At 43.3% G+C, this 23765-nt stretch overlaps 1 protein-coding gene across 1 annotated transcript in view; it reads left to right on the top strand.

Annotated features, from left to right (window-relative positions):
• The window catches only part of CCBE1 (collagen and calcium binding EGF domains 1), a 94598-nt gene that overhangs the window by 52285 nt on the left and 18548 nt on the right, over window positions 1–23765 (top strand). The window contains exons 3-4 of the mRNA XM_064736458.1: window positions 17823–17875; window positions 23039–23173. Coding sequence (XP_064592528.1) covers window positions 17823–17875; window positions 23039–23173 — 188 coding nt within the window. The remainder of the gene's footprint in view (window positions 1–17822; window positions 17876–23038; window positions 23174–23765) is intronic.

The following is a 23765-nucleotide window of genomic DNA, read 5'->3' as shown; positions in this document are numbered from 1 at the left end:
ATCACATTGGCTAGCCCAGGCTCTGCAGATGCAGTGGAATTCTGGCCATGATTCCTCATCCATGTGAATAGCCCAGACTTTTGTACGCCCTGCTGCATCCAGGACAGCCAGGTCTCCAGGGCACCATGCATACAACACAGTCCAGCACCACAGTGATGGTTTTGTTTTTAACCACGCTGACAATCCCATTGTGTTATATAAGGGTTTTGGCCATGCCTATGTGCTTTCATGTGAAATGGTGCTATTCTCCTGCCTTCCTTGTCGGAACTAGACATGCCTACATCAAAATCTGTTTGCTGAGTGAGAAGTCATTAGCATTCCCAGAGATGATCGTTAGTGCATTGCTGGCTGATGCATTTGTTCCCTCTTCCTCTCCTCCTGTGTTTCTAAGTAGCAAAGAATGTATAACTAAGTAATGATTTGGGGGCGAGAAACTGGTAATGGAAAAAAATAACTTGAATGAGATTTGATAAAAAAAGCACTGCTCTGATTCAAACTCATGGGTTACAAGCATTTCCTGCAAGCCAGTGGGAATTGGAAGACTGTCTTTGTGGGTCTTTGAAATCTTAGATGTTTCAAAAGTGAGACAATCTCTATGCGTGTTAGAAAAACATTAGACAGCAATTAAGCTGTATTTTATCAAACAGCTCTTTTAGGAAGAACAAGCAGCAGAACAAAATCCAGCCCCACTTTACAGATAGGCCGCAGCACAAGCAAAATTTCTTTTAATCTGCCACAGTGTTGCACAGGTTAATACATTTTTAACTTGTTGATTTTGAACCCATACAGGGATTACTGTGATCTCTTAATAAACCGTGTTGACTAGAGGAGATTAACCCCTACTATTAGAAGTTGAGCTTAATCTCTGGTGAAGGCAGAAAGCTGAACCAAAAATCTGTGCCACTGGCAAAGTCTGTGGCTAGCTCCCTAACTGGCAAGATGCTTCATCTTGCTGGACTTAAAGCAGACTTGCTCTGAGAAGGGGTGCTTATCAGTCCTGTTTTCCCCTCACTGGATCGACTACAGGGCACCCCTGGGCGTGAGCCCCCAGCCTCAGCAGCTGGGCAAGCTGCTCCCTTGGTCCAGAGCCCTTGGTGCCTGTGGAGGAGGAGGCTGTGAGCATGGCTGGGTGCTCCCACCTGAGCTCCAAGCTCACTGAGCCTGGCTGGACCTGCCATAATCACAGGGGTGAGACTGAACCAAAGACAAACAGATGCACAGGCTGAACTGAACTGTAAAGGAACCCCAAACAATGCAACCTGGGCTTCCCACAAAACACTAGTGCTTGGGGGCTTCTAGTTTCCTTTTTGCCTTTGTGAAGAAGTCAGTCAAGTCTGATCTGCAAACACCTCTGTTTGGTGAGGAACGGAAATGCCTTGGCACCCAGGCCCATCTTATATTTTTCTTAGAATCAGTCATTTCCTGACACAGTGCTGTAGTTTGGTTTCTCCCCTGCCCTCCTCCAGTGAACTGTTGTCATCCCACTAAAAAAAAAAGAAATTACCCAGCTCAAAGCCCAGGGATCCTTGAGGCCAGAGGAAGAGTCATGAGGTTTGCTGTAGCTCTTCAGCCTGGAGAATGCACTCGCAGATCCTCTGGGTCCAGCCTGGCGCTCCCAGTCCTGCTTAGCTGCTAATTAGCTCCCCCAGCCCTTTCTCTGGGAATCACGATAATGAACATAAAGAACTGTTTATTCTAAATGAGACTTCCCAAGGGTAACAGCCTCCTCAGTGGCTGTAGGAATGGAAGGCAAGCCTGAGGAAACACCAGGGTGCTGTGGGTTTTGGCAGCAGTTGATAAACATTTCTTTGTGGATGGAGCAGAGCATGTAATTTAATGTCCAGCTCTAATAAGAGCAGATTTGGCCATTTTGCTGTTCTTTTCCATTGCTGTCAAAATGCAACAGCTAAATCCCAATGAGAAATTGAGCAGTTCACATTTTTGTAGGTAGCAGCATAAAACTTACCCGACTCTCTGTGGAAAGAGAATTCATCATTTTTATAAGACCTCATATGTTCTTTTAACTGCTTTATCACTCATGGAAGGGCAGACCAGTCCTGCCCATTCTTCCATAGAGGACAGTTGTGGTGGCATCAGGCAACATCTAAACAGTTGCACAGCTTTCAAGGGCAGGAGGCTTCAGCTGGACTTTGTGCATTGCATAGGTGATTATAAAGGGGGTGATCTCATGGCATGAGCTTGCTCCTCAAGCAGAATTATCAGCCACTTTTTTCAATCCTCAGCAGCATTTACTCCAAAGATCATACCCTGGCAGGAACTAATCAGAGTGGCTGCTTTACTGTAATTGTAATGATAACAATAAAAGCAAAATAAAAATCCTATTGTCCCTGTTTTATCCCCAAAACCATAGAGCAAGGAAATATATCAGCACAGAGCAATGTCTGGGCAGAGTGATGGATTCAGGCAGCTGTCCCACTTCCAGGCCCACACTAGCATGCTCAAAACTTGCTTGGGCACCTTTGAGCACTACTGCACTACACTGTTCATGAGCAGTGAATTGAATCAATGAAAATTCAGAGATTCAAGCTGTGTGCCCGTGAGGCCAGTACCCATGTCATAGTACTGGGTAACAGTAGATAGTAACAGAGCAGTGCTTGAAGCTTCCTGGCACAAGCTGTTGGAGAAGAATCAGGCTAGTTAGGGTCTGTGCTTGGGGGTGGAGCACCCTCAGCTCAAGGGATTTATTCATGGACCCTGTCATAGGTATACACATTCCACACTGGGCTAGAAAAGATCCAGACATAATGACTGCAGAGCCAATTCCCACGATTCTTCACCCCAGCCTGTATTTTACAGTTGTCCCCCCTTAAACATCCACCAGCACTCCTGGATTGTGCAGAGTCCCCTCTCAGGGCTGGCACAGAGCTGCTGTAGCAGCCCATGGTGTCTCAATGTGGTGCCCTGACCCCATCTTCTGCAGGACTACATTGTTAAAACATTCTGGCAGATGAAGTTGTTAAGTTGGACATTGGTTGAAAATGTGCAGGCAGACAAGCATAATCTGTGATGGCTTCAAGCAGCACTGAAAGGGAGTTTGTTGTTCAGGGAGTGGTGAGAAATAAAGTCACCATTGCACATGACAGTGACCTTGTGAACATACAAAGGGTTTTGGCACTCACAGATTAAGAAAAGCCAGCGGTAACCACATGCCAGCATATTTTTCACTGGGCTTCTGTGGTTCTCTGTTGTGATTCAGCGTTTAATTGCATGATTGTAGTCTGGAGGTTTTTTCCAGTTCCATTTCTGGAAGGGTTTCCTGAGAAGTCCAGATACAATGATGTTTTAGTATTGCACTCTCCCTGGCTTAGGAAACAACTGAACCCACAGGGAGAGTCAGAGGAGCTGCACAGCTGAGGGGGCGGCTGCCCTTGTCTCCAGCTCTGCAAACAGAGTTCCCCTAGGAGCTCCCTCAAGGCTGACCCCTCTCTGGGGGAGCTCTGGGCTCGCAATGCTTGGCTGTCAAACCACAGGCACACTCCCAGCCTCCCACATGGGGGGATGCATCTGTGCATAGGGGTGCTCGGGGCTGAGGAGGTGCCTCTGTGGGGTCTTCCCGCCCCAGAAGGGACGTGGCTGGACACTGTCAGCAGAGTGAGCAAGGAGGCCATCTCCTCCTCTTGGTTTTGGTGCAGATTTCATCATTTCATGGCCTTTGACCACCTTCCCTAGGAGTGGAGTTCTGAGAGAGTTTAAATAAATTATTTGGCTCTGGTGAAAACTGCAGCATTAAAGTCTAGGTTTTCTCTGCTTGCATGTCTCAAGCAAGGCGCTGGGCTTAGGAGTTTTGCCATGCCACCACCAGGATGAGATGCTCTCCAGCATTTGTCCCTCCCAGAGGAAGACAGAGGCACCTGTACTTGAGCACATTTGTCCCTGTGCATGCTGTCATGGTGGTTTTGATATGAAAATCATCTATTTCACAGGAAATTGTGTACAGTTATAATAAGGAATGTGATGGCTTTGATTTTCCTGCACTCACACTGTTCTTGCATCCTGTCATAGCTGAAAATACATTCAGTCCGAAACAATTGTTCTGATCAGGGTTTGCATAAGGATTTGGGATTCTGGTTTGTGACAGGCACATTTTGATGTCAATATAGTGTAAGCATCAATACTTTTCTTCTGTGAAAGGCAAAGAATGGTGTTTATTTGGTAGCAAATTGAAGGAATAAGAATCATAGAAATATCAAAGTGGGAAGAAAAAGAATCAGAGCAAGGAACTATCAATTTTCTTTATTTTGAACTTAGTTTCTGTTTGCAACATTCATACCGTAGTGGTTAACATCATGGAAGTAAAAACATATTATTACTCCTACCACTACTAATTGAGAGTGTGGAAAGGTCCAGAAATCCAAGTCAGAGCAAAATAGTAGAGACACATTTCTAAGTGTGCATTTTATTTTGTGCCAGCAAACACCACACAAGTTTTGAATAGAACCTTCAAGCTCCGCATGCAAACAGGAGAGTGTGATGCTGTTTTCAGGTAATGAACCCCCCACACCTGATGGCAATCATCAGTGCAGAGCACCAATGCACTGCATTTTGCTGGATCCTTAAAGGAATTAACAGAACTACGACTTGGGGTTACCTAATGTCCTGGCACTGAATTGTGTCTCGGTGTCGTGCATTGCTTCAGGATCTCTGTGTTACTAAAGGTTGTGCATTTTTCTTCTGTTTTCAATAGAATCTGAAACTTCTCCTATAATGAACTACTCTGCTTAACATTGTGCCTTAACTTTCATTTGATTTTTATTACTGCACTTTAGGAGATTCATCCACAGAATTGTCTATGTGGGCAACAATAAAAAGCTCAAGTTAAATTTATTCTGAGTTATTATCTGCAATTGTGACAGATAATAGATACTGGATTTCTGTTAGTATTGTGATTCATTTAAATAAAAACCATATGTCTGAAATCAGCGCCTTGGAGATAAGTCAGACATCTGGCTGAGATTCCACATTTGGGAATGTAAATGATGCAGATGGTGAGATTGTAATACACACTGTGACCATCGGGCTGTAACACTGATGAACAAGCACTTCATTAGTAGGAAAGGTGGGAAAAAAATCCAAACCAAGATGAAATTTCTCAAGGAATGCACACAGTATTGATTTCACTTTGCTGCTTGCACTCATGGGTTTGGGGGAGACTGCTTTACACCTCATGCCAAAACTTTATTCCAAATATATTAGAGTGAGCCAGTTATATTATAGTGCTTTCAAACAGCCTTACAGAATCAGATTGATATCTCAGCCAGTAAAAATGTTGGGTTTTCTTCCTTGGAGTGTCTCAGAAATAAAAACCAACTTGTGAATAGAGTTGAAAAGAAAACAATTAGTTTGTTTTATTCTGCATAAAATACTACCTCTGTAAAAGTATTCAAGTGTGAACAGTGCACTCAAAGGCAATGCACAAGTATTGCATAAGATAAATAGGTGGTAATGTAGAAGCAGTACAAAGTGACACAAAATGTATATTCTGAGAGGAACAGAAACTCAAAATGGACGTTCTGAGGGATGAATCTAGCAATTATAATCTTGTTTTTACTGATATTGATTTAGCCTCAGGTCTAAATTTAGCATTGTCTCTACAGGCTAGCACAGACAGATGCCTTGGGTGTGCAGTGTGTTTACCTGCAAGACCGATTTTGGACACATCTTCCATTTTCCAGGAGGAACTGAATTTAATTCATGGAGAGCCAAAGTGACTGTCACCCACAGTTACACCAGTCATAATAAGTCAGTCAGAAAAAATACACTGCTCTCTTATCTCCTAAACTTCCTTAGCAGTCACTTTGTATTTACTTATTTAAGTGCAACATCAGCTTGAACATTTCTGGAAGCTTAGTAATGACACAGGATGAAACATATTACAGGAGGATAAGTTAATAGGAAGAAATCACCCAAACTTTCCCTGGTGGCTTGCTTTAGATGAAAGTGATGACTCTTGCCTATGGCCATGGTCATGGTTTTTCCTGAGCCTTCTCTCAGCCATGGCTGCTGTGACATGAAAAAGATGTTTAAATACTGTACAGAGAATAAAGCATTAGCAGAAATGAAGGCACATATGATAGCAGCTGTATAACTTTTGTTACCAACACCAGATTTTCGGGTTTGTGGTGCCATTCCAGTGAGGGCTGTGCAGGCAGGTCCAGGTCCTACCACAAGGACCATCTTTCCATATATTTCCTAGGTATGAACAGGCATTACAGTAGCAAGGTATTTATGCTGTAATATCTTAAATATACTAATGGTAAAGGAAGAACCAGAAATGTGGCATTGAGCATTATCAAGAAACAGCCGCCCTGACCCAGACCACCAAAATCAGTCATCAAAAAAGTGACATTGTGAGAGAAATACCAAAAGCTGATGGCAGAGTAATGGGGAGAGATGGGTTCCCACAGGCAAACAAGAATATGGCCAGCAGCAAGCACGTCTTAAAACTGACACCCAGCAGGATGTTTGCCCTCACCGTGGGTCACGGAAATAAGGCAGACAAAGCAAAGTCCCATCACTAGAAGAAAACAAACGTTTGCAAGTGAGTTGAAAAGACCTTGCAGTCACAGACTAAACCACTGAATGTCACAACTGGGCTGGTGTGCAGGGCAGTTGTCCAGGATGAGCTGCAGGGAGGGGAAACCTGGTGAAATGGGACAAACTGAGGGGCCTACTCAGTCTTCCTGGGTAAATTGGTCAATAGCCCTGACTCTGTTCTCACTCTGGTGTCAGTTTTTTTCACTTTTGAGCCCAAATGTTGAGCCCTTTTTGATGCTCCAAGTGCCAGAGTCCCTCCAGCACTTGCAGCTTTGAATTGCTGCCTGGAACTGGAACTGCTGTACCAGCTCCAGCAGAGTCATCCCCAGAGTGCATTGCTTTTAGGAGAGGGTGAAGTTATACAAATTTGGTGAATGCCTGCAGGCATCAGTATCTGAAAGCATGACCCCATTTTAATGGGAGGTGTAATAAATACAAGGGCAATCGCACAGTGCTGCAAGCCATCAGGCTTCCTCTCAGAATTCATCATGCTTGAGGCTCTCCATGCATCTGTCACAAGTCACCCTCACCAGTTCAGGACCACATCTTCACTGCCCATCTGAGGATGGGAGGGTCCAGGTGTGGGTTTGTGACCTTTCCTCTTAGTTCTCTTGTGCATCCCAAAAGGTTTTGCCTTTAGAAGGAGTCTGTCCCAGCAGCAAGGTTTTGGCCCACAATAGGTCCAATTTCCTTTGGCCCACTTCTACTTTGCTCTCAGTGTTTCATAGCTGTCCAAAGCAAAATTCTTCTTCATCCTGCAGCCTCAGGCTGCCTGGGTGCCATGCCTGGTAGCAGACCTCATCCCTATTTTTGAGGCAGTGGGTTAGAGGGGACTAGGGGTGAGAAGAGTCTTTCAACTGGAACATGGCTGCAAATATCAAGTGTACAGAGTGAAATGGAGGTGAGTTTTCCCAATAGCATTTCAGCATCTCATTGAAGTCCTGTGTTCAGCCTCAGCAGGTTATTCAGAGCTGAAACCATATTCCAGCAGCAGGATGAGAAAGAAGAATGCCAATGCCAGTCCCATTAAATTAGGCAGTAAAACCAGGGAGTGGGGCTGTGGTTTGATCAGTTAGGGCATGGTGTGATCGCTCCTGCAATTAGTACATGGCCAACAGGCAATTGGGTCAGGCTGGGTTGAAAGCTGAGCCCTGTGTAGGACACAGTGTGGTGGGGAAATGTGGGGAAGTTTCTGAAAATAGCTTTGCTTTTTATGTTTAGAACTGTCTTAGTCACTCTTTTGTTTATAAATTAAAGAGTGGGATGCACTGGCTTTGAGGGGCCACCTCACTCCATGCCAAAATCACGGCAGCCCATGGCTGGATGGCATTCCTGCTCATGCCACTTTGAACAGAGGAGCTGAGTGCCACATCCAAAAGCTGCTCTGTGAACTTCCCACTGTCTGCTGACTGCAGCATAAGTGGAGAAGTGTCAGCTATCCAGGCAGCTCCGACACCAGCGCACATCCCAGATACCAGGCCTTCCAGTGACACCATGTAAGCAACTACTCGTTCCAGTAATGCTTCTCTACTTAGGAAATTGTTTAAGGATTCACTCCATCCACTCCATCCTGCAACAAATAACCTGCAGATGTGTGGCTCCAAAAATAAGCCTTGGCACTGGGGCCATGGTACAGCATCACTGCATAATTCAACAAACTTTCATACTGCGTTGTCTTAGAAATTAATCTTTTCAGTATGCTGGAAGTGGTTCATGGAGCCAGATTCTATCCTAAAAGAGACTACTCTCTGCAAAGAGAGTATTTTGCTATCATCTCTGTTGACAATAAACATGGGTCTGACTTGTGAACATGTTATGTTAAGAATTATTTCTTCCCTTGTCCAATTCATTAAATCTGTATACTTAATAAGCAGTTTCATCATTTATAAGGTCTTCTCTGGGAACAATAAAACAGAGGAGAAATAGAGAAAAACATCTGGATCGGTGAACACTTGAAATATTATCTTTTTAGTATCTTTATAGATATTTCCAAGGGCTTACACTAAGAACTTAATTCCATTGCTGCTATTGATGTTGAAATTACATTAAAAAAACAACTTCAAGTTCTTGTTGCTTAGATAGTGATGATAACTGGCCAGCTCTTCTGTTGACAATACTTTAATGAAAAAAATAGTGTTGCTTTATTTCATTCAAGTTTTACTACCTTTTTTATCAGCTTTTCTTCTTTCAAACTTCCATTTGGAGATGAAGTGGGGAGAGAAAATAGTGATTGTGAACCAAAGCTCCAATTTAATTGGAATTTAACAGATTACCCCTTTTTTCCTCCCTTTTTTTTTAAAGTTTTTTGTTTGTATCCAATTTTTTTGTATTGTTAAAGAATACCTGCAAGTGTTATTTTTGACTTGATTGTGTGAAATTTCATTCACTCATCAAGCTGGAGACAAGATGCTGAGGGGCTGGAGCACATTGTATTCAAGGGGAGCCCAAGGGATCCGTGTTTGCTCAGTCTGGAGAGGAGGGAGTTGGCGTGAATTTAATTGGTGTCTCCCACTAACTGATGGGGAGTTACAGGGAAGATATGTTGGGGGTATTGAGAAGATGAAGCCACACTTTCATCAGAAGTGCACTGCAAAGCAACACAAGACAAGAGCCACAGGTTGGAGCAGGGACATTTTAAGGAGATAGAAAGGAGAAAATGGGCAGTGAAGTGGTTAAACACTCAGAAGAGGGTCCTAGAGAAGTGATGCAATCTCCATCTCCATCCCCAAAGACATTCAGCATTCATCTGGGCAAGTCTCTGAGCAGTTCTCTGCTGTCAGGTGCACTTGGATCACAATCTTTCCAAAGGTCCCTTGCCACTCAAATTATGCTGTGAATCTATTTTTCTAAAATTATAGGGGTTTTGTTTCTGTTGCTTGGCTGAAACCTTGCCTTGAAAATCCCCTCAGCTGTGCTGGAGCAGGGTCATGCCCCAGTGACTCTAAGCCAGTTATGGAAGGATAAGAATCCTTAGGCATGAGGAGTTGTTAAGCATCCTTATGTGATTCACAATGTATAAAATTAGATTGCTTTGTGCCTTTTGCACAAAGTGCTCTCTGAAGAGAGGAGCCATCACATACCCCTTTTCTATAGATGGTGTGGGGAGTGACCATTGAGATTTTCACATTGTCCCAGAAATCAGGAGCAATCCACATAAACCTCTGCGCCCTGCATGCCCCTTGTCCTTTCACCATGAGGTTTCCACAGAGAGGCAGAGTATCCAAATGCAGACATCATCCTCCTCCTGTCAGTTTTCCAGCCAAGTGCTGGAAACCACAATATCGTCTGGACATCATGGAGAGTCAGTGTGGAGAGTACAGGACTAATCACAGCTCAAAGGTGCTCAAAGATGTATCTTTCTTCAAGTGTTTTTCCATGCTATTTGACTTCTTAAAAGCTGAAGGCTTTGTGTTTGGCTGTCCCCATTTCTAGGCTATTTAAGTTGGAAGTGTTAGCCTGGCTGGACTTATTTACTTACTTTTTCCTGGAGTGGAATTTAAAAAACTATTCAAAAAACAAATTAAAAGACCTATTAAATATCTGGATTAAGTGTCCAGGTCTGTGTCTAGGGTGCAGATGGATGGTTTAAGGTGCAGATGGATGGTTTAAGGTGCAGATGGATTTTTTCCCTGGGGGGGAGTACAGGAGCAGTGGTAGATATCACATCCCAAATCCATCAAAACCAAGATGAACCTTTCAACTGTTTCAAAGACAACTGTCAGCAAGACTTGATCAAGTTTATGTCTGAGTGATTTTCTGGAACTATTCTTCCAAGAAGTCCAATTGTAGCACATCCTCAGAGCTGAGCATCCACCATCCTGAGCCTTGGTCAGATCCTGTTCCCAATCTGACACATGTTCCTGTCAAGTCTGCCAGGGATTGCAGCAGAACCAGGATCAGGCCCTTTAATATCAGCACTCCAGTAAGTAAATGTAGACAGAGTGACTGGCTTGTCTCTGAAGGTTAATTGGGATTTATGTCCTGTTTGGAGATCCAGCTTTAGAGATCTGACTTCCTGGCACCATTTGTGTGATGTGTTTTTCTGTGCATGCGTGCGTAAAAGGAGCTTTCCTTTTGCTGTTTACCTAAAGGAGTTTATTAGACATTGCTTATGCAGCATTTTTGTGATCTTGTTGATGAGAGATGCTATGTAAACAGGGCTGCATTGGGCTGGACTCAGTAAGTCTGAGAGCTTGCCAGCAATTAGTGGCTGTTTGACTGCAGCAACTGAGCACCAGCACAGCAGCCAGCCCATGAGTCCAGCTTCTCGCAGCTCTGCTCTGGCTCTGCCTTCCCTCATGAAATGGAATTTATTGCTCTCTATCTCACATGGACACTTGGTAGGAAATTGGAGCTACGAAATGAAGAGTCATGGAAGTTTAAAAAATCCAAGAGACGGGACAGATGTGCTGTGATTAGTCCTGTACTCTGGCTCACCTTGGGTTAGATAAATAATTGAATGTGTGCCATCAGCAAAACATACTACTTACAGACTTGGAAGGGAATTTGGCTCATAGTCCTCTAATTGGAAGTCAGAGATGGTGGAAAAAGGGACTTTTACTCAATTCTCGTGCTTTAGGTCTCAAAGCAGCAAGTTATTTTAAAACTCAAGCTTAATCTTGGATCATTTAAATTGATATTAAGTAGGCTACTTGTTCATAGACATGACTATATATTTATGAGGATGCATTATACTTTGCCAGTTCATTAGACTTTTTATTAAATGCAAACAGTGCTATCATTGTATAAAATTCCTTTTTTTCTTCCCCTCAGATTTCATACCTGTCAAACCTCGACTTGGATTCTGCAGAATCCATACCAACTTCACCTGCAAAACTAAACAAAATCGTTTTCTTGGTACAATGCCAGAAAATAAAAGAAATTTGTTAGAAAAGAGAGCAAGACAAAGCTGACAGCTGAGTCTAAGCAGATGAAAACAGTCAAAAGCCTTTTATTTAATAATTTTGCTATTTTTGACATGTTGTCTAGTGATAAAGCACATGAGCATTCCCTTGTGTTATGAAAAAACAACTATGAAATAAAAATCCAGGAAAGAGCGGAAGAAAGTACAGTCTAGCACTTGAAGGGATCTCATATGTGATTTCGAGGATGATGCTTACATGCATTACATGTAAAATATCCAACAAATGGCTTTTCCAGTGGTGGCTGAGGTCATTACCTTTTCAAAGTTGTGTAACGTTTTCCTGCTGGGAGTTTCCTTCTTTGCTAAGGGGACATTTGCAAGCAGACTTTTATTCAGTCATTTTTGGACACTGGTATGCTAAGTGAGACCCAGGCCCTGATGGTTACCAGTGCTGCCAGCTGGTCTGCTCTGCAGAAAAAGATGCTGATCAGCCTGTGCTTGGTCAATGTGTTTGCAGCCCCGTGGCTCTGGTTGGGCCAGGAACCGACCAGGGAAAATGTTGGTTCTGGCCCTGTTGCACAGAGTCATTGCTTCCCCAAAAGTGTGGAACCGTGGTCTCTGTGGCTCATGTGGAAATCCCAACAGCATCTTTATGTTTCACAACAAGAGCATCTTTAAGTTACACATTGAAAGGGATAATCACGGGAAACGCTACCAAAAGTCTTTTTCTTCTGCCCAAAAGAGAGATAGAAAGCTGAGGTTTAGTTGCCAGTTCTTTCTGCAATGAACAGAAGCTCATGAGAAATGTTTTTCTGTTGTGGCTGCCTGCCGGATTTTCACGTCAACTGCTTTCTCTGCATCCTGAAGCCCTAAGAAAGTCCAAAAAAGATGGTCTTCTGGGAGTGCTGATCTGCTGATGCAGGGGGATGTGTTGGGAGAATGGTCTCCCTGCGTTGATGTTGTTAGAAACCACTACTGAATACCTCACCACATCTCATTTACTTAAGTAAAACCACAAACCCCATTGGGAGAGGTGTCCTGCACTCTTCCCGTGGAGAACAGAGGCCCAGGTTTTCCTACAAAACTAATACGCTTTTTTATTGGTGGCTAAATTTGTGAGACCTGTGATGCTTTGTTTTTGTGCATCTTTCAGTTTCATGCAGGTCAGTGCTTCCCAGCCCCACTGACACCCATGCAGGGTAGAGGGCTTCTCCCACACCTCAAAGTATTTCTTTTCTCTTTTATAGAGGAATGAGCTTCAAGCATTCATAAATTTTGTGCTCAGCAGGGGCTGTAAACCATCATATTCATTTGGAAGTTCTCTTCTGAGAAGAAGAAACTACAGTTTATGCTCTGCCACCATAAAAATCCCTTTGGCCATAAAAAGATGACATGAAACAGCACTTGGAGGAGGGAAGGGGTCAGTTAACAGTAAGGAGCAGCCAAGGAGCGTGTCTGAAAGCTTTCAAGAGCATCAGTCAGGGTCTCCCAGGGTAAGCACTGGCACAGTTCCTTAGAGTCAAGAGAGGTATGTGGCTTTTTCCAGGGGAGGATCTGGTCCCTGGCTTGCATTCACACAAGAGAAGTCCAGGAACTGTGAATCTTATCAAAACTTTCCCATTAGCAATGACTGGAATGTGATTTCATTTCTGGTATCTGTCTTAATAGCCAGAGTTGAGCAAAAGAGCAGATAGCAGGGCATTGGTTTTTTTTTTTTTTTTTCCGCTGCTAAGAGAAAGAAAACCATTATATGTGGGCAAAATTATTTGACTTTAATAGCTAACAAAAAACAAGAGTTGGTTTCAGGCAATGCTTTTACCACTGAAAATTTTACTTCTACAGAAATCAGCTAGTAAATTGCAGTGGCTTGCTCTCAGAGGCCTGAGTTCCCCAGGGTTGTTCAGGCAAACCCTGCTCTGATCAGTCCGTTAAGAGAAATAAAGAAGCACACAGGTACCTGCAGCAGTCATAGGTGCTGCAGTATTGGAAGACTTCACTGTGTTTGGGTTATTCCCCCTCAGCTGGGATGATGACATGAAGGGCTTGGGCTGGCCTTGGATCTTGCATTACACCCAGTGTGAACATAAATTATCTCTTTACAAAACTGTGAAAAAGGACTAAGTCTGGAAATCGTGGCAAAGTGTATGCTGAGCAAGTGTCTGCAGGGAGGCCATCCCCTCTTACTCAAGATTTCGGTATGTGTCCCACAGAAAGGCAAACAAAAATAAAGTGTATTGCTTCAGTTTTACACCATGTTGTCATAAATCTTCTCTCCATGTGAATTACAGCGAAACTGTGCACAGCTACTGAGCTGCTGCACTTGTGCTGCAGATGGGCTTTGTCTGTGCGAGCTTTGGCAGACAAACCTGTTGCTCATTTGGATTTCATATAGAAGAAAAGTGAGTTTGCTGTTTGGTTGGGTTTTTGTAGGCTTGTTTTTAGTGTACCTCACTGGCTTGCATTTATAGATGTCTAATTAATTTTTGTGCATTCATTTCTGTATTTTATATTTGCATTTTTGCTGCACCACTTATTTCTCAAAGCCAGGGTGATCAAAAAAAGAAACACTGGGCAGGAACAATAAGGAGAGGGACCTAACAAAAACCCTTTGTGCAATTAAAAACACCATGCCAGGTGTAACTGGCAGGTCTTCAGAACACAGCACAAGTTCTTCTAAGTTCAAGTTATGATTTAGGCTGAAGAAGTCTGGTATTGAAAAAAGTCCTCTCCTTTCCCAATAAGAAATTGGTTTTTTATTAAAGACATTTCTTGAGTGTATTATGATTGCTTCCTACATGCACCAACTTGAAAGAACAGTGCTGATCTATTTAAACCTGTTTGAAATCCTAAGCATCTCTTTTGCCCCCTAAATTGCAACTGATCTGATATTAATAGATCAGAAAGAGTGTTTTGGAGAGTAGGGATTTTACCTGCCTGGCCACCTATGGGGTTGCTGCATCTTCCAGTGGCCTGACCTTGGGCCTCAGCTGAGCTCTAGAAACTGTCTGTGAGTGCTCTCCTAGCCCCAGTAACTGGGAGGTAAAGTTCCTCTTCTTGAACTACCTCTGTCGGGGAGGAGTCAGCCTGCTCACTGACTGCCAGGCAGCATTTTAGGGATAAAGCAAGGGCAATATTTTATCCTAAGAACTCACTTTCAGGCTCAGCATAGAGATTTCTGTGTCTGCTTTGCTCCTAGGAGGATAATATTTCCTAGAGCAGACTCTTCTCTTTCTACTTTTGACATCTTTAGCAAGAGCTTCCTTAACATATTATGTTTAGTCTGAAACCAGTATAAAACATGTATTTTTCATCTTCTCTTTGCATTTCCCCTTTGTGTTCCCTTTTTTCTATCACTAAATGATGACCATGTATTTTTTTCAGCATGAGTCATGGCAGAGATTTACAGCTGCCTCTCCAAAACCTCAATAAATGCACGGAGCAGCTGTTGTTATAACCCAACTCACTGCCATGTTACTGCAAACAGATGCAGGTTAATTATAATTTAAAATGTTTATCCTGTTATTGTTTGCATTTCTGAAGATTTTCAGCAGCTGTAGGACCCTGAGTGACTCCCTCCCCTCTCACACAGAGTATTTATTTCCTGGGTTCAGCCTGCCCTGCTTGGTGTCTCCGGCATCACTGCGGTGTCCCGTGCAGAGCAGGAGGTGGGCTGGGGTGACGGCAGCTCTGCGCCAGGTGGAAGCAATTATGGGAAAAAAACATGGTCCTTGCTGGATGACTTACTGCTGATAGCTGCCAGATAAGCTAACTTAATAAAGCAGTGGCTTAATTAAGCCGCATTCCTCCCATCTTGCCTCTCGTCCTGCCTGTCTGAGGCGATGCTATCAAGCAGCTACTGCTTTGCAGAATGGGGCAGGGGTGCTGTGCTGGTGCACCCCTGTGTTCTGGGCACTCTGGGAGGGGGCTATGGGTGAGGGGACACAGGGAAGCTCCCGGGAAACTCAGCTCCTCTCTTAGTTTGCAAGGTAGTAGGCCACAAATCCTGAAAAAAAAGACAGATCTGCCACAGATCTGCCTAGTCACAGGTATATTTATTGGTATCAAAAGTTTGACCCTAAATCCCATTTTCTGGCATTTAGTCTTCTAGAAGCATCTCAAACTCTAGAGCAAAGGGTTGGAGCACAATGTCTCCCTCTTTCTTCAGCAGGTACCCGCCAGAAAAAATAAGGCGTGACTTGGTTTTGGGGGTGTCTCTATCATTACGGATTTTCTTACAACCACAAAAGCTGAATGTTGCATTAAAAAAATCATGGTGCCCCAAACCGTCTATCATTTTGGGGTTGTTCTTATTCCTGAGAAAAGATTGCATGAGAATCAAAAGTTACTGCATTTTTAATTTCTGAAATACCCCATTTAAAACTGCAACAGATAAAAGTCTGCCAGAAGCTTCATCTTTTGTAAACCAGATTTCAGGTTAACAAATCAACCTAATTTCCCCAGGGCTCCAGGTTTTAGTGGTGGAGCTTCAAACCCACAGCCATGTGTTTGTGTTTTATGCATGGCCACATGCACAGCTGCATGGCAACCACCTTGCTGAAAGTTATCCAGTAGCTAAAATTATCAGTAGGAACCCCTTCTTACCTCTCATTATGTACAACGAGATTGCTGCTGTGCAACGTTGATTAGACATGTCAGCCTGGATGTCTGAAAATGAGTGTTGCTATTAAAATGCCTTTGCTAATGCTCATTTGTCCATCATTTTGACAGATTTCACTTTAAGAATGTAGAAAGCTAAAGCATGCAGGAATCCCAGGGTTGCAATGTAATGTTCAGAGAAAAAGGTATTGTATTGTATTTCCTTTGCATTAACCCTAAAGTAGCAGTTTCCCTGGCAAAATCATGCTGATAAGCGTGCTGCTGAGTAGAGGCTGCACTAATGCAGAGATCTGTAACTTTCAACTGGGAAGAGATTATCATGTGGAATGTGGTCTGAATTCATGGCATCCCTCTTCTAAACACTTCTTTAAGTATAATTTAAAACTTCCACAATGCAGAAAAATCTTCACACATTTAGAGAATATTTCAAAATCCCCTTATCAGTAAGGCTTGGGAAAATTCCAACAAAAATTTGAGAAAGACGCTGAAAACCATCTCATCCCACTGTGGAGCCCATTGCAGCAAGAAGCTGCTGAAGGGGGGGATTTCAGCAAACACTTGGATATCAGCCATGGGAATATGATTTTCTGGTTGTTTTAAGTGAAAGCTAAAGCACAAGGCCGTGCAATATCAGCGTGACAGGGCAGCATTTAATGGCTGAAACTTAGCCTGTGATGGGTTCTCAATGTATGGCTGTGGGAGAAGGGTTTGATCAGGGCAGTTAGTTTGGTTTTTGGGAGAATCCAGCCAGGCAAATAAAGCCTCACTTTAGCCACAAGAAAGCCAGTGAATCCAGCCAAAAGCCATGACCAGACAAACTGAGAGCAGAGACGCAGCTCCTGCAAGGTTCCCAGCAGGTGACTCCTTACCCAGGAGCAGGTTATCACATCATCTGCTGGCACAGGTCTCATTGGTCCTAAACCTGAAAATAAGGTGGGAATTCCATGGAGAAGGGTACAAATTATGGCAGTTGCTGCTCCCTGTGGCTGGTTAGCTCTGGCTGGCACAACCCCACAGGTCAGCATCTCATGGCAGGGATGTCCTCCTCTCCTTGCTCACCTCCCAGCCCTCTCAAGCTGGGCTGTATCTTCCTCTGAAGAGCAGCTACAAGGAAACCTCTTTCCTTCTGCAGAGGGAAGGAGATCAATGTGCACTTGGAAAGCCATCAGCAGGGCTTGCAGCTTGTGAACAGCCTCCCCAATGCACCTTTGAACTCGTTCCTCCTGCATTTGTTTGTCTTGCAGATAAAACTTCACAGCAGTGTTTGGAGAGAAGTCTAATGAGGCACCACTGTTTGCATAACAAAGCAAGGCTTCCTCTTCAGATGTTCAACTCTCATTAGGCATAATTTATATTTCAGCTAATCTTAAGGAAGAGGGTAAAATAGGGAGCCAAAGTTTGTTTTTACATTGCTTGGAGAAATGCATTGTTTGTTTTAAGCCATCGGTTGCAACTGATAGCTAATTTAAATTCAACATAATGATGATTTGTGATGGTTACATGTTGTCCAGGGAGGTGTAGTGTCAGTGACTGACATGGCTTTAGCATTCTTCTGCATTAGTTATTGATTCAAAGGAAAAGACAGAATGGATGGTTTCCCTGTTTTCATGCATTTCCACAATGCACGAAAAAACCTGTGTTCTGTTATGCTGAACTCCAGCTGCTCAAGATCCTCGTCTTGTTTGGTTCGTCACATCCACAATTCACTGATGGCTGTTTCTAAAGGCAGCATGAATCTATAGAGAATACATTTATTTATTCATTTATTTATTTTATTGTTTTTCAGGAAAAAATGCTGTAAGGGTTATAAGTTTGTTCTTGGACAGTGCATTCCTGAAGGTATGTGATTTCACTGTTCTTACATGTCATGTCCCCATGCTTTTGTCTTTCCCCATCTGCCATCTTCTCCACATTGTCTGTTTGGAACAGCAACCTGACAGAAGTACAGGCTTCACCATATCTCATGTATCAGTGTGGGGAGGAGCTGTTTCCCAGAAATTGTTGGGAAAATAAAAAGATCAACAATTTCCAAGAGTGCTGCTTAGCATTCCAAGCCTTGATCCTCCCCTAAGTACACATGGCTGCACAGATCTTGTGCCATGACCTGCTGCTCTGCAGACAGAGGAACATGTTCTGCCCATGGCTGGGTAGCTGGGAGCACTCTGTGCCCCTCTCATGGATGATGCCTTTCCCCTTTTTTCCCTGGTATCTGGTACAGCTGACTTGGCTTGTCAGTGCACAGGGAGATGGTGAGTAGGTGAGTTAGTCTTGCCTGCAATTTCCCATGGGTGTGACTTCCTTGTCACCAGGGGCCAAGGAAGATGCAGATTTAATCAGGATAGTTCAGTATGCAGTAGTAAAAATGGATCTGATTTGCATGAAACTGGCTGTGAATTTGTTGGACTGCAGGAACTACCAGGCAGGAGCAAATGGCCCAGAGATGACATGCCAAAAAACTTTTTTTTTACATGTTAAAAAGTTGATCTGTGGCAACATATTCTTCTATTTGATGATATATGGAAAGCCTTGATTTGGTCTGAGAATTTTCCTAGTTTGTGACTGTGATGTTTTGGAAAAAAAGTGACAAATCCACGTACTGGAGAATCAGCTGGTTTTGAGTTGCAGTGTCCAACCAAAAGGGATTCTAACTCAAACTCTAATCCTTGTGGGTTTGTTATGGGTTTGTTGCTGTTGTTGTTTTTAATTTGTGTCTTCTTTGCTGCTGGCTAGAAACACTAAAACAATTGGTGGACTGATGGGGGTGGAGACAGAGAGAAAAAAAGAGGGAAACAGCTCAGGATGACCCTGTGCCTGGAGGAGCTGGGTAGGGTTTGGGTGGAATTGGTGCTCACACATAGTTCCTCATCCCATGGTTTTGCTGTGAGTTTTGTCTCAGCGTGTGTGACATGGGTGACAGCTCCAGTGTGAGACAGACACTTGGAAGAGGCAGTTGTGTGTGTTGGAGGCAGAATTCCTGAATCCTTTCAGGGTGGAAAGAAGCCAGGACTCTACATTCTGGCTTCCAGCTTTCCTATGTATTTAAGAATTTTATGTACTGGCTACTCACTGAATATAATGGATACAGCAAGAGAATTAATAGGAGCAAAAATAAAATGAGAGCCACGGCAATTTATTACTTCGGCTTTTAATTCTCATGTCTTGAGATGTTTGGTGATTATGAAAGCAGCTTTTATTATGTGCCCACTGACTTTGCCCAATCCTGTCTTTTAACTGCATTTCAGTAACCTGAGAGTTTCTGCCCCTAATTCAATTCTCTGCTTCTCTCCCTTTGTTTCTCCATTCCCCCTTTTCAGCTTTATCTGTATTTTGCCTGAAACTTCAGAGGCCACAGCAGTTGCTATAACATCCAAGACAATCTCAGGCCCTTGGTGTAGGGGCAAGAAAAATGATTCACTGAAGTATTCGTTTCACTTACTCTGTTACAAGACATCACTTGGCTCTTCACACATTGTTTTGGCATAATCTTGACAGAGTAGCTGCATGAAATCCATATCTCCAAACAGACACATAAATGCATTACAGATGTGAGTTTATTAGAGCACATCTGCACCTTTTAATCCAGTACTGGCACATTGAAACTTTGAGAAGTAGTTCCAGCCCTGTCTTCTCTATGATTTAGCAGTGGCTGCAGGGAGGAGGATTGACAGAGGTATAGATCCTCCCTTTTCCACCCTTTTATAGCTGCCTGGGGAACACACCAATCTCCTTCTGGGACAGCTGTTCCTTAAACAGACTCTTTCCCAAAGGCTTGTGGCTTCGTCCACGTCCCTTATTGGTTTTCGTCCTGTTATTTTTCATCTGCCCTTGAAAAGTAACAGAAATCAGTGTAGTACAGTATGAGTCTCTGCCTCCAGTTTCTGCATTTCGTCTGTTTTGTACTCACCTTGCCACTGTGACTTCCAGCTGCAGGACCAGGGATACTCAGGAAACACTGAGTGGAGTTACTTCTGTGTGTCTGATTCTCTCCATAGCATCTCTTCCTGCTCCACCTGTTCAGCAAAGTGGATAAAAAGAACAGCTCCTCACCTTTTTCTCCTGTGTGATCTCCTTTTTCTTTGCTTTGGAGACTCACTGCTCCAGCAAAGTCCAGTCTTGGGTCCTGTCCCATGGTGTCAGAGTGAAGAAGGGACAGATGCAGTATGGAGTAGTTTATTTTGGAGGCCACCCTTCCTATTGCTGGTTTGTTTCCTGAGCTGGCTGTGGAAGAATTCAGAGTAAAATACTCTATTACAAGCCAACTATAGTCAAGTCTGGTCTTTCCTTAGTAATGTTGTTTCAAAAATTTCCTTGGTAAACTTTCCGTGCCATATTGTCATTTCTGAGTTCATTGAAACTTATACAGAGACATTTGTTATTCTGCTTTGGCTTTTGCATTTTCCTACAGTCTGGAACAGCCTGATCCTTATTGTATGGTTTTGATTCATCCCTAAACCACATTGCTTAGGCTGGCAAACAAGGAGTTTGAACACAAGAGGGAAATTTCATCTCCAGCTCTGCAGAGCATGCACAGGGGGTGCAGCAGCTTTTGCCTATCTCAGTTGAGAGAACTGTTTCTAGGGAAGTCATGTTACCTGGGACCAAAGCCCTGGGGATGCAGCTCCGGACCTGGGACCTGCCTACAACCATTGTGTGATTTGGGTTGACTGTGTGGGACCACCAGCAGGGATATTTGTCCTTCCTGGACCCTTCTGCAGCTTTGTGTGAAGGTAAATGAGGCAATGGACATGATGGAGCTGTGCTGAGGTGAACATGTTCAAAGACTGGTTACATCAAATTTGGCGACAGATGGATAAAAAGAACTGGCATTGTTTAGTCTAGAAAGAAGGAGACTGAGGGGAGACATGATAAGAGTTTTTAGGTATGTGAAAACTTGCTGCAAAGGGGAAGGTAAATTGTTCTTTATGGCTGAGGAAAAGAGGACAAAAATAATGGGCCTAAGTGTCTGCAAGGGGAGTTTGGGTTAGATATGAGTAAAAAGCTTTCTGTCTGCAAGGATATTTCATCTTGGGACCAGACTACTAGGCAAGCTACATCCATCCCTTAGGGAAAAGGAAAACTAGGAAATGTTTATGCATAGCTACTCCTGCTTGTGATGGGAGATGGCCCCTTCCAGCATTGTTTTTCCTGATTTTGTTGGGGCACAATTATTCATGGAAGCACAGGGAGGCCAGAGCTTGTTTTGCCTCTGCTCTGAATAGCTGAACGTGGCACAGGTCAAGTCCCACACATGAGTGGGTACACTGGGTAAGGAGCAGCTCGTTCACCCCCATGCTGGACATACCATCCTGTTCTCACTCTGATTTTGTTTCAGTGGAAAACAAAAATTGCAACCATGCCTAGGAAAAATACCAGCAATCCTTTAAAGCTGGGACTATTTAGTAGTGCCAAATATAATAGGAATTTACAGCCCAGGATCACCTAAAGAGTCCAAACTACCCCTAGACTGAGCAGTGTGAAAGCAAGAGTTATGATTTTCTTTCATGACTCTGCACTGTTGGACACTATTTACTGCAGGGGGTCCTAGCATTGCCATTCACCACCACAGCACTGTGGGCAAACTTCAGTTTGGGAAGAAAGACGGAAAGAAAGGATGTCTGTTATTTAGGAGATGACAAACAGAATGCTTGGCACTATTACAGGAGTATGTCTATTAGAACAGTACATTTTTTTTCTAAGGGGTTCTGGTGTGAGATACAGCATCTTGTTAAGTCTCAATTTGTGCTTTTCCGTATTTTGGCATGCTGTCACTTTTAACCCCAGTGCTAGGCATGTACTCTATATACTTCGTACAGAAAATGTGTTTTCATTTGTTTTACCATCTCTTAGCTCATTTTAATTGTTTGGAACAATTACCATACCCAGAGGTATCTGCTAGTCATTAGGGTGAGTCAATAATGAGTTTTAATTATGTATATGGAAACACAGTGCATGCTTTGATGGAAACTTGCTTGAACCACTTAGATTTTGTTTGGACAGGTTTGGTCTGGGGCATGGATGAGATATTTCTGCAGTGGCCCCCAGTGCCCACTCACTGGATTGTCACAGCCACCCGGATGCTCTCTGCAGGGTGATGTTCTCTGGAATGGTGACAGAAACTGACACTTGCTTTGGTGTAAAACCTCACCTTGGGCAGGCTGTGCTCGAGCTGATTTTGAGAGCAGATGCCACTCGAGGTCCTGGTGTCTCCTGGCAGATATTCCTCATGGTGCTGCAAAACACTCACACCCATAGCTGGGAGGGGTCCTTCACCCCAGCCCTGCCACCAGCACCAGCCAAGGGCCACATGCAGCCCCTGACAGGACAGGGATGTGGGTCAAACCCCACTGTGCTCTGGTGTCCATCCCTGAGGCTTCAGTTCTGCTGCTACACAGCAGTGAAATTAGAAACAGATTTTCCCTCCTTTGGGTTTCAAATAGGGACTTCAGTCTTTTGGGATTTCAATGACATACCGTGATCTGCACACTGCAGCTGTTAAGAGAGATGAGTTTGTAACAATGCACTGTTTGCCAGAAGGGTTATATCTGGCTTCAAACAATTAGCATGTGATGTAATTAACTTTTCCTTGTGATATACTTTCTGCCTGTCTTTGGCAGTTAACCTCGTGGTTTTTCACAGTATTCTGCATAAAAATGTTGCTATCAGGCTTAAAAATCTGTTGAAGAAAGCTAAAAGAATGTTTTAGGTAACTCAATATTTCTTTGAAAAGAACTCCTAAAATCTGCCAAATGCAAAAGTGACTCTTGCTTAGCAGCTTTAAGAAATAGTCTAACTACTGTAAAGCTGTGAATAGCAATTACAATTTTAATTTATTCCTTTGCTTTTGTCTCATGAATGTTTTATATCTACGTTCCTTGAGTCCTTAAAAACAATGTAACTGAACTTTATATTAATTAGCAGAGAGGTGAATTGTTTGCAATCTAAGTTAGATTATCCATCTACTGACTTTGATATTTTTCCTAACCATGTTTTCCTCTCCCTTAGACTACGATGTCTGTGCTGAAGCTCCTTGCGAACAGCAGTGCACAGATAATTTTGGGAGAGTCTTATGCACTTGCTATCCTGGATACCGCTATGATCGGGAGAGGCACAGGAACAGAGAGAAGCCTTACTGCCTGGGTGGGTAGATGAGCATGTTGAGCTCCTCCCTGGTTAATGGTTTATCCTGCTCCCTTCAGACTTTTAGAAGTCAGTTTGAATCTGAAATCTTTCTTATTCTCATTATTTTCACAGAAGAAATGTGGGAGTTAACTATGTTAAGAATTGAGAGATGTGGATCTCCCTGAAATTATTAGGAGGTATTACCTGCAACAAGACTTACACACCCAAACACTTTGAAGTGTTGGGCTTATGTAATTTTTCCTTTAATTCCTCCTGCTGGTTGTGAGCCATATATACTGAATATTGAAGCATTATCACTAGGCCTAATTACTAAAACTAATCCTTGGGGTTTGACTCGGCCAGTATATAATTCAGGATCATTTACATGTGGTCCTGCTGTGGCTAGTCCTGCCCTCCCTGCATGGTTTGCCATGCCAGGGAGCCAAGGTTTGCAGGACTGAGCTTTGCTTGAGAGCTTTTCAATGCAAGAAGACTTTCAAACAATGTTCACTGATAAAATGCCAGGTGGGTTAATAATTCTAATGGTGCAGCTTGCCCAGAGCTCCAGACCAAAAACTTCAGCTTCAATTGCAATTGTGGTGTTCCAACT

Source organism: Zonotrichia leucophrys, chromosome Z, assembly GCF_028769735.1.
Source record: "Zonotrichia leucophrys gambelii isolate GWCS_2022_RI chromosome Z, RI_Zleu_2.0, whole genome shotgun sequence".
Classification (NCBI taxonomy): domain Eukaryota; kingdom Metazoa; phylum Chordata; class Aves; order Passeriformes; family Passerellidae; genus Zonotrichia; species Zonotrichia leucophrys.
Note: the sequence above shows the minus strand (reverse complement) of the source record. Positions and strands in the feature narration are given on the sequence as shown.